Source organism: Sebastes umbrosus, chromosome 11 (assembly GCF_015220745.1).
Source record: "Sebastes umbrosus isolate fSebUmb1 chromosome 11, fSebUmb1.pri, whole genome shotgun sequence".
Classification (NCBI taxonomy): domain Eukaryota; kingdom Metazoa; phylum Chordata; class Actinopteri; order Perciformes; family Sebastidae; genus Sebastes; species Sebastes umbrosus.
The window spans coordinates 6,298,901-6,310,943 of NC_051279.1; the positions used below are offsets into that span (position 1 = coordinate 6,298,901).

At 37.8% G+C, this 12,043-nt stretch overlaps 1 protein-coding gene across 1 annotated transcript; it reads left to right on the plus strand.

The window, feature by feature from the left end:
* Positions 1-291: 291 nt before the first annotated feature.
* On the plus strand, positions 292-11,294 carry si:dkey-256h2.1 (uncharacterized protein LOC337520 homolog). The gene is made up of 12 exons (XM_037785123.1): positions 292-937; positions 3,189-3,328; positions 4,738-4,913; positions 5,221-5,381; positions 6,190-6,330; positions 6,656-6,777; positions 7,387-7,555; positions 8,122-8,267; positions 9,403-9,527; positions 10,115-10,241; positions 10,716-10,849; positions 11,061-11,294. Exons 1-12 carry the CDS (start codon positions 486-488, stop codon positions 11,184-11,186), a joined length of 2,019 nt encoding a protein of 672 aa, XP_037641051.1. The 5' UTR covers positions 292-485; the 3' UTR covers positions 11,187-11,294.
* The last annotated feature ends 749 nt before the right edge of the window (positions 11,295-12,043 follow it).

Consider the following 12,043-nt stretch of genomic DNA (forward strand, 5'->3'; position numbering starts at 1 on the left):
CTGACAATTTGAAATAATAAATATATATATATATTGATTTTTTTATATCAATATATATATTTGTTTTTTTCAATTTTATTTATTTTATGTTGGATTTTGTTTCATTTCTATTATCTTTTTTTTTATTTTTGGCACTGCTTTTCGTTTATGTTTACGCTATGCTTACATACTGAGAATTTGAAATAAAAAAATTAAAAAAATCATAATATAGATACATATATATATATATATGATTTTTTTATTTTTTTTTTCAAGCCATCAACCTCTCGTTTTCGCTTTTTAAGCCTTCGTGTCCCTCCGCGGCCTCCGTAGTCAGCAGCACGACCCGCCTCCAACTCAAAACTCTGAGGATGGATTTAGGAAGTCCATCAGAAGAACCAGAGAGACTTTAACAGCAGTCTGACCTCTTAAATCCAGATAAACTCTGTAAAGGAGATGCTGGTCTGTCTGTGGTGAGTTCACGGACCCTCAGCGGGAACATTAACATGGTTGTGTTGCGTTCAAAGACCTCCATCATGTTGTGGCTCCTCGCTGCTGCTGCTGTTGTTGTGACAGCTCATGTGAAACCGAAACTACTGGATGACAGAGCGGCTTGTGAGAACCGAGACACCGCGGTCAGCCTGAGGTCCAGTAAAGCCTCCTCCTCCTCACCGGACGGACCGGAGCCTGGAGACCCAGCAGCCGCCTTCAGCGTCCCGACTCTGGACGGAGAGTTCAGCTACCAGCCCGGAGCTCCGCCAGGAGGACCGCTCATCATACACGCCTTCTCCAACAAGTCCGGCTTCCTGGAGTGTCTGTGGAGCTCCGAGGAGAGCCTCATCAGCCTGGTGGAGGAGCTGCCCAACAGCACCCAGGTGCTCTTCCTGTCCATGGACGAGTCTGCGGTCAGTGATGCTCTGTGGATGAGAGAGCAGCTGCAGAGGGTCGCCATGAGCAGGTGAGCTCCAGAGGAGAGGAGACACTCACTGCTGCAAGGCTGCAAAGTGATGCACAACATGCATACAGTCCAACTAGTCAACTAAACATGTTTATCAACATCTGGCATATCCAGGGGTGGAAAGTAACTAAGTACATTTACTAAACTGAAGTGCTTCCATTATAAGTATTTACATTATCTACCACTTTATATATAATAATAATAATTATATATAACAAATACATAAGTAAATAAATGAATGAATAAATAAATAAATAAATAAATATCAAGAGACAAAAATAAATAAATAGGCTCTCTTAATAATAATAATTATATATAATAAATACATAAGTAAATAAGTAAATAAATATCAAGAGACAAAAATAAATAAATAGGCTCTCTAATAATAATAATTATATATAATAAATATATAAGTAAATAAATAAATAAATATCAAGAGACAAAAATAAGTAAATAGGCTCTCTAATAATTATAATTATATATAATAAATACATAAGTATATAAATAAATAAATATCAAGAGACAAAATAAATAAATAGGCTCTCTAATAATTATAATTATATATAATAAATACATAAGTAAATAAGTAAATAAATAAATATCAAGAGACAAAAATAAATAAATAGGCTCTCTAATAATTATAATTATATATAATAAATACATAAGTAAATAAATAAATAAATAAATATCAAGAGACAAAAATAAATAAATAGGCTCTCTAATAATAATAATTATACATAATAAATATATAAGTAAATAAGTAAATAAATAAATAAATATCAAGAGACAAAAATAAATAAATAGGCTCTCTAATAATAATAATTATACATAATAAATATATAAGTAAATAAGTAAATAAATAAATAAATATCAAGAGACAAAAATAAATAAATAGGCTCTCTAATAATAATAATTATATATAATAAATATATAAGTAAATAAATAAATATCAAGAGACAAAATAAGTAAATAGGCTCTCTAATAATTATAATTATATATAATAAATACATAAGTATATAAGTAAATAAATAAATATCAAGAGACAAAAATAAATAAATAGGCTCTCTTCAGTAATTCAAATAATTAGGTTAACAGTACCAATACATTTAGAAACTGAAATATATATATGACATGTAGAGCATATTTGGTGGTTTTGTAGCAGTTATTGTGAAGTGCTTCCATTAAGTATTTCCATTTTCTACCACTTTATATATTTCTACTCCACTACATTTCAGAGGGAATATTGTATTTTTTACTTTGAATATTTTTGCATCCAAAACACACAATCAACTTAAAATATTATCAGTTTTTATAGATTAAAATACCCAGCAGTATATAAAGTACTTAAAATGAACTCAACCTTTTCTACAACATGAAAAAAGTACTATTCCTTTTGATACTTTGAGTACATTTTTGCTGATGATACTTCTGTACTTTTATTTATTTATTTTTTTTAATACAGGCTTAATACACTTAACAAACAATAAAATAAAGAAAACACTTAGAAAAAAGGAAAATAATAAATAAATAAATATCAAGAGACAAAAAATTAATAGGCTCTCTTCAGTAATTCAAATAATTAGGTAGACAATACCAATACATTTAGAAACTGAAATATACATACTGTATGACAGGTAGAGAATATTTCATTTTAAATAAATAAATACATTTATTTAATATTTCATATAGTCCCACTTTTCACTATAGCAAATGTTTTTTTTTTTTCATCTCATGTTGTGTTGTGCTACATTTTGGTGGTTTGCAGCAATTATTTTTAGCAAAAGAAATTATTATAATTATCAGTTATGAAATGGGGGAGATGGAAATAGACGGACACAAAATGGTATTCGGGACAGCCCTAATATAATCCAAACAATATAAAATTGTCAATATTTTTCTATATCGTTTCTATCGCGATACAGGTTAGGCCTATATGTATTGTTTTTTTCTCTATAATTTCACTTTAAACTGAGACTGTATGTTAATTTTGCTTCATTTGACTGTATGTTCAAATATTTAATTCACACAGGAGTATACAAAACTAGGCTTTACCATGTCGTTATTTCATATAGACTATTTATCTATTGAATTACAAGAAAACATGCTATGTTTTGATATGTATCGTTATCCAGATATGAAATGACCTACAGTATGTTGTGATAGAAGGTTTTGGCCATATCGCCCAGCTCTACCCAAAAATATTGGTTACCACTTAGACAAACCACATTTAACCTCCTTCATATTTCTGCAGAAACAAGGAGGTTATGTCCCGGCTGCACTTCTCTCCGGTGCCGGTCTTCGCTCTGGGTAACTGGATACCCAATGTGCTTTACTACTGGCGCTGCTGGGGACGCGGCTGTGTCTACTCCCAGGCCGTTTTCAAATCCGAGGGTAAGAGTGGCCCTAATGGCTCCGATTCTGTGACTGATTGTTGGGAGTAGGACTGTCTTTTATTAGTAGATAGTAGTAATACTACTATTACTATATCACCAAGAAATACTGTATAATGGTAGAATGAATAATATATTTAAGCTGCATCAGACACATTTTTTTACGAGGACATCACTGTTATCATCTTAGCATCCCAACTAACTGCAGTGGACACATTTGTCTTTTTCCCAGCTAGGTATAGTCTTTTCTCCGCACACAATAAGTGACAAAAATTAAAGGTCCATTTTTGCTGGTGTCTTAAAGGGACTGTTTTTAACTTCTTACACGTATAAATCAATCCGGGAGTCCCATGTGCGCTCGCGTGTGGCTACGCTGTTCAGACTCAGACTCCAACACAAACTACACGGAAGCACCAAAACCGCGAAGTTATATCTAGTGAAGCCCGTCTTGCAAAACAGTGTTGGCCGCGGTCGGAGGACGCGGGGGAGACCGTAGTCTTGGTCTCCAGGGCTGGAGTCTCTGCTGTGCTCTGCTCCTCTACCTGCCTGCTTGCCTTCACTCACACCGCGCTCGTTCTCGCTCTTTCGCTCCACGCTCACGTGCATGCGCGCTCACTACACACTGCAGAAGAGTTAGTTTAGCTCTGAGAATATCTAGTGAATGTAAAGTGGACGTTTGTGCAGAAATAACTGCTGCAGCTCCTCCAGACCAACAGAGGTTTCCCGTGTCTTGTGAAGTGACGGGGCTCTGCAGCGAGAAACGTTATCGTCTCCGACCAAAACTCCGGTGTCTCCCCTGTTCCCTCCGGCCGCGGTCGGGAGGCTGAGGTAGGAAAAGCCAACACTAGGATCAGCAGTGATTCATGGAGAGACCTTTGTCTGGTCAGCTAACATTACTGCCAAGCAGCTGAAATATAGAGTGATTGACTCACTGTTTTGAGCGATGCTCGTTCGTGTCTATGTAGAGCGAGCATAAGCGCGAGCAAAAGGGCGCTGACTTTCGTTGACTTAACGGTCACAGGTGTCGCTATTAACAAGCAATTTCTGATTCTTACAAATAGTCTCTTTAAGTTCCTTTTCATTTGTCATGTATTTAATTCACAGAGGAGTCTACAAAAATAGGCTTTTACCATGTGGTTATTTCATATAGAATATTTATTTATTGAATCACCAGAAAACATGCTATATCGTGATGTATATCGTAATCAAGATATGAAATTACCTATATCGGGATAGAAGACTTTGGCCAAATCGCAACACCTTGTTTTATGTGGAAACACGTCACACCACAAAAGACAATATCAATCTCTTCATAAGATTTTTAAGAGCTGAATATAAACAGTCTCCTGAACAGCAGCGAGCGCTCCGTTGTATCATTTTGAATTTATTGCTTTTTTTCTGTCCTCACAGGGTGGAAAATGCCTATAATCGTCAAGAGACTGGATGCCAGGTATGATTGGCTTAAGACGCGCTCGGATCCGAGGTCGTATCAGCTGATGGATGCAGGTGATGGGTGTGAACCTTCCCCTTCGGTGGTGGGTGCTGTGGCCTGGGTGTCTGAGGGCAACTGCTCTTTCTTCACTAAGGTCTGTTGATGTTAATGGTGATGAAGGGTCTTAGTTGACTAAGATTTCTTTATTCAATTAGTCATTTTAAAAAAAAAAGCAATTTTAGGATCTGCTTTTCTCACTGTTTTCTGACATTTCATAGACTAAACTAGGAATCAGTTTAATTGAAAGAATAATCAACATATTAAGTGATAATGAAAATATATTTTTTTGTAATCGTACTGTTTTTTCGTCTTTGTAGTCGGCCACTGTTCCCACCAGACTTTGCTCTTAAACACACAGGAAGTATTGACTTTCATCTGATATGATCTCATCAACCCTCCAGGTGCAGAGCATGGCCAAATCCAACGCCTCCGCTGTCCTCGTCTACGCTCTCCCTGGTAACCCGCTCCAGGACATGAACTGTGTCGGGGATGAGTGCAACACGACGCTGGGCATCCCCGCTGCCATGGTGCATCTGGAGGTCTCGGTCGCTCAGGCACTCGAGTAAGACAGACTGACCTCGAGGATTAAAAACCTCCTCACTTTGATGAGTAACATCCTCGTACACAGATTAACTGAATACTTTAAAGGACAAAGTAGTGATTCTCTTAAGTCTGTTTGCTTTCTCTCTTTAAATGTTTCCAAAATATTACATAAGCTCTTCAGGGGGGAGATATTATCCCCTGATATTCATCGTTCCACGTCTCTAAAGCAGTGATTCCCTGGGTCTGGGTCGCAGGAGATTTTATTAGGGTTGCCAAATACATTTAGCAGAATTTATTCCAAAGTCTTTTAATTAAGATTTAGATCTGCGGGAGCCTAAATGTTCATATTGTTCTGATAATTGTAGCCTACTTATAACATTGAATCTAATATGAAAGAATAACGTGCATTCTGTTTGTTTTACTAATGAGAGGGAAGAAAACGAGGGCCTCTTAACTCCACCTAAATATATTTATTTGGTCTCATTTATAAAGTATTTAACATGTGTATATGTTTTCAATAACAAGCATGAAACAAAGTTGTGATTTATCGAATGTGTCTCTCTTCCAAATGACTGGTTTGCCTGTTCAAGCTAACGTAAGGTGATGTGGAAATGGCAGTAAAAATAGTCAGGAACGTTCATTTAGACGCAAATTCGCTCTTCTCTCAATTTATAGATAAGGACTATGCAATGGTTCGTCATTTTTAAAAAGTGGGTCCTCAGAAATTATTGGTAAATGTAAGCTCATTGAAAGCACTGTAAAGTAAATCTTGTACCATCCTGTATCCTTCATCATTGTGGTCTGTTGCTTCTGAATTTGTATTGCAGGCTTGGACAGGTGGTGTATGTGTCCTTCCAAAACACCCCGTCCCCAAACTTCTTCATCAGTATTGACCATCAGGGGGCGCTGGCTGAGATGGGCTGGTTCATTTACCCCTCATTCAGCTTCATCAACTGGCAGGCACAGTGGTAAGGGCACAAGGCTTATAGGGGAACCAATCTAAATGCCAATGGAATATTTGTTCTATAGCCATCACATTGTTGTGCAATCAACATTTACGTCATAATGAAAAGTTAAAGCAAAAAACTTGACTATTGCCACTTTAATTTGAATTTTTATCCAGTTTTTTATCCCACAATTTGAAATGCAGACACACTGAATCTGACAAAAATTCTACAAAAAACATTTTCCCACCATACCGACCTCTACATGGAGGCATTGTAACAGTTTTCATGTGTGAAAAGTATGTTGTTGTTTTTTTTATTTATCTCTGACTTTGTTCTCTGTCTCCAGGTTTGATTTCTATGCAGCTCTGCAGATCAAACTTCAAAGTCCTGCAAAGATTGTTCCTGTTTTTGACAAAGTCCAAATGCAGGGGGAGATAGGAGCGGTGGCCACAGTCGACCTGCCATTAGGTAACTTCATCAACACCATGATGTGAGAGATGAGCGGGTTTAAATGGCAGTATTTTGAGCTTAGTGGCCATTTCATACCAAAGGTAACAATTGGTCTCCAAATTGAAAAGTCCTGAAACTGGATTTTGACCGACATGTGACACTAAAACTCTCCTCTGAAACCAATGCATTCCTTAGGTTCTATATTTTCATATGATACCAATATCTTCACTCTAGCTCTAAAACCTAAGCCTGCTACAGCCTCTGAAAGACGGTAAAGGCAGCCGAGGGCGAAGAGGTTCAGTTATGTTCAATAGTAGGGAAACTATAAATGTGCAAAGAAAGTTTATTGCAGGTTATACAAACGCTTTCTGTGTAATTGAGGTACGAGAGGACTAACAACCAGATTTAGACCTAACCTTGATGGTATAATTATATAATTGATGGGACACTTCTATCCAAAGCATCCATTAGAGACAAAACTACTAACCCTGTTCTGAAAAACAATATTTCAGAACAGCGAATTTAGCATTAGAGCCTCAGTGTGAACTCTTACTGCAGCATGAGGGGGACACGAACGAAGTTAAGTGTTTAAATTATACTAACATTTGTCCATGATTCTCTCCGCAGCCCTGTGGGACTTTGACATGCTGGAGCTCGATGCGTCCCTGTCGTGTCCCGGCAGGAGAGACTCGTCCTGCGCTCACTGGGATCACACGGTGCAGCTGTTTGTCTGCTGTGATCCTCTCGGCCAGTACTGCAACACGGAGCTGGGCCGATGGATCACTGCCTTCCGCAGGTAAGACGTGGATGTAAAACGCTCTGATGGCACGAATACAAAAGATGATCATAATAATTACTATTCATATCAGTAATCCACAGCTTTGTTGTTGTTTTATTATTGTTTTCCATCTGGATTTATTCATTTGTTTATTTTTACTTATGTTTTATTTATGTACTGGAGTCTACCTGAAAACAATAGAATATGCATGTAATGTACCAAGCCTTTCAAAAACCAATACAAATTAAAGTTAAAAAAAGAAAGAAATCTAACACAACTGGAGTTCATTGCTCATCAGAATATTCTTATTAACATGTTATGATGAATATTGATTCCGTATCACCTGGCCCTTATTCCAGGAAGAATAAAAAATATCTTAATGTTATTTTATCTGATATGTGTGATATGACTGCAACTGTGTGTGTGTGTGTGTGTGTGTGTGTGTGTGTGTGTGTGTGTGTGTGTGTGTGTGTGTGTGTGTGTGTGTGTGTGTGTGTGTGTGTGTGTGTGTGTGTGTGTGTGTGTGTGTGTGTGTGTGTGTGTGTGTGTGTGTGTGTGTGTGTGTGTGTGTGTTATTTTGTCAGAGGTACTGGGCGCTGGCTGACAGACGTGTCCCCTCTGATTCCCCTGCTGGACAGCAACAAATGCACCCTCACCATGAAGACGGTCCCGTGGGCGATGCCGTGGGTCGTCTCCCTCAACCTCAGATTCAGTGGCAGCAGTCGGACAGGTACGAACTGTCATGATGTTTGCTTTTATATCAAAGCATAAAGAAATATAAGAAAAACAGAAATGAACGAGTATGTAACATGTAAATTATGTACATAATGCTACAATATAGAACACAGTATATGTAGAGAAATATAAATAAATAATAGAAATAAGAAATGATGTACAAAAATGTGCCTCACACACATAACCGCAGTGTAACTAAGTAAATAAATAATATATCAAGTTTCAGTAAAGTTTCATTTACAGAAAATGTACTATATAACAATATGCAGTATATATATCAATATTTCAATATAAAATTACATATAAAATGATTAAAAAAAAGTGTCCATACAGTATAACCCACTCTCACTCTCACCTCTAACCATTGCATTGGTTGGAGGTGTTCACAAAGTTCATGGTTTGATTTGAAATATCACAGTGGTTTCACAAAAATCCCAATATAGCCATAATGAAAGCGTGCCTCACAGTTCTATTTTTAAATTAGTATAAAGTCAGTTGCATGAACAAAACTAAGTATAATATCATCTCATCAACCACAGCACCGCAGTGTTTAACACTGTCTATCATTCACCCTTTTTTGCAGAAGTGCTCAGATAAGCAGCATTTTTAACAGCTACAACACGGAGCTAAAACTATGTGGATGATCACAGTGTTGTTTGTAGCACCCTTGTTGTCAAAGCTAACACCAGCAGGGTTTTTTTTAAACACCAAATTCACAACAAGGTCATGCTCAGATCTGATCTCTCCCACTGTGAGAACAGAGAGCATTTACTGTCCATTTTCTCTCACCGGAGAAGATATCTCTCTGCAGGAAGGAGCAGTCTCTCTGTAAATAGTTACTGGAAGATATCTGGGCAAAATGACATTCACATCAAAAATAATGCTTTTAGTTCCTGGAAATACTTTGACTCAGCTTCCTTAAAAAAAAAATAAGAAAAATACAGTCTGTATGATTATGACGCAGAAGACGGCTGGGAATAAACAGGAGCCTGTCGGGCAGGATTAGAGACAGGATACCATTTTTTTTTTGCCTTTTTTGTTATGAACTGTAACTATATGCACATTTTTTGCCAAATAGTGATCTGTATATTAGTGTATTAATAATAATCCAATAACATGATGTGTTGCAGATTATAGTGTGGAGAAGCTCCGTCCCTACAGAGTGATGCCACTGTACAGCGGGGGAACCTTCAACAAAAACTACAACAGGAGATACCGGCCAACCAAAGTCTCCGTCCCGCCGTCGATCAAAAAGGTAACCGATCCGACGCCGACCACTAATCATTTAAAGGTCCCATATCGTGCTCATTTTCAGGTTCATAATTGTATTTTGTGTTTCTACTAGAACATGTTTACATGCTATAATGTTAAAAAAAACCTTTATTTTCCTCATACTGTCTACCTGAATATACCTGTATTCCCCCTCTGTCTGAAACGCTCCGTTTTAGTGCATTTCAATGGAATTGCGTTGCTAGGCAACAGTTTGGGTCCATGTTTACTTTGTGTCAGCTAATGTTATTTACCTACACTGCAACAGGAAATAAACTGGGACACATTTAGAATATTTACATATAAAACAGCGTAATTGTCTAAATATTGTATATTTGTGACATCACAAAATGGACAGAAATCCAAACGGCTTGTTTCAAACTCGCAATTTCTGAATACGGGCTGTGTGTATTTCTCCGTATATTGAGCGTTTTGATAGTTTAACAGTATTTATAAAGCACTTAAACCTGCTTTGATATACAGTATATAAGACATGAAAATCTCACTTTTTACAGTATGGGACCTTTAAAGAGCGTCCTGTTTCTCAGCTGCCGTGTGTGTGTCTGTTCTCAGGTGGAGCTGTACGCCGTCATCACGGCCCACGGCTACGATGACAACAAGTGTGGAGAATTTTGCGTCACCTCCCACCACTTCTTGATCAACGGTGTTTTTAACAACACACTCACGTTCGATTCTGCCGGTGAGAAATATGTGAAGGTACATTTAGGTAGTTGACGAAACGATTCCTACTTCAAGGTCCATTTGTAGTAGCTGTTGCGGAGCTTTTGATCACATCCCACCATCTTCGTCAGCAGATGAAGATATACTGAAGAACAGCTCACTTTAGATGTTTAAATTTCCTTTTTTCTGAGCCTTTTAAGGACTTCTCATCATCAGAAAAATAGAAATTAAACATTTATATAATTGAAAGTTCCAGAAATGGACATTGAGGTGAGATAGTTTTGTCCAAGATCAAGAATAAACTTCAAAGCCAGCAGACAAAAACAGTATAGGAAATTTTTGCTTGCCGGTTAAGTTCTTGTTGATTGATATTCTGATGGATCAGCTAATTCATAAATTGGACTGGACATCAAGCCACTGATTGAAGGGTCATTTCTTGCACTGATTGTCGTATTTTCACATGTTTTTTGCGGTCATGGTCGGGAACCATCAGGAACACCTCTGGGCTGCACTCTGCGGGTGAAAGAGGGCGCGGTACCAAACGAACACGGCACGTGGCTGTACGGGCGAGGAGGCTGGTGTGATGGACTACAGGTCGATCCCTGGAGGACCGATATCACCAAACAGGTACGGCCCTACGACCCCAAACATTACCATTTGATGCTAATTACATTATCAATCTCAAACATTTTCATTTTGTCTACAATTTGATCACAACCATCTGAGTGATGTGTTTCTATGGTTACAATGTTATAATCGTTTGCCCGATAAAGGTATCTGTGAGATCGAGATGCTTCTTTGATTGTGTGGATTTCTTTCTGTTTCTGTTCTCTTTCAGCTGAACATGAGCGTGTTTCAATCCAACACCCTCATCTACTACGGCTTGTTCGAAGGGAAGGATCCGAATCCATCTAAGGACCCTGGATACATCATCATGTCTTCTTTTCTTGTCTTTTACAAATGATGCCGTCCTTTAAAATCGTACATTTTGAATGGTGATTTAAATGAATGATTGTGTTTCTGTGAATGTACAATCAAAGTCAAAAATTAAATTTCTATTTTTCCAACTGCTTTCACTGACTGTTTCCATCACTCTTGCTCCTGTTTCATTAACTTGCGCAGACAGGAGGTAACCTTTCGGCTTGCAAATTATAAAAAACAGCGCAAATGTAACATATCACCTGCCACGCTCGCCCAGCACGACAATCCATTTGCATTTTTCTCAAGATGTTAACCCTAAAGTCAACAAGAAGAAGCCTTGCTGCTAAAGAGGCACTCCATTGGCTTTTTACGTTTCAAGCTGAAGATGCGTTGTTCTGCGAGCAGCAGCATCTCCTCGCTAATTACATGTAATTATGTCCAACTTGAAACTTTGAAGTGAACAAAGTGTTCCTCAGTGAGTCATCTTCCTGTTGTGCTTCTAATGGGAGGTGATTCCTCTTTACATCAACAGCAGAAGACGTGCTTCTTACAGCCGTTTTGTTCTTTTCTTTTATTAGACAATTGTGTAGTGAGGATGGGCCGGCTGCCAACTTGCTGTTGCAAGCGTAGCTACAATAGCAGCTATTTATTACCAGCCGCAACAGCATCGTGTGGCTGGTATTGTTTTCATCTTGTTAGTTGTCAAAGATGGGTGTGGTCTGAGTAAGGGCACCGGAATTAGCGGGGTAGGAAGTGTGGAAGGGGCCACTGTCGAATGATAACTTCACACATTGAAAAATGCCCAAGCGCCAGGGGAAAAAAATACTGAATTTGTCAGAAGAAAGAAGCTTATTAAGTACGTATGATTGTTAAAAATGAATAAGATACATAATACAGACA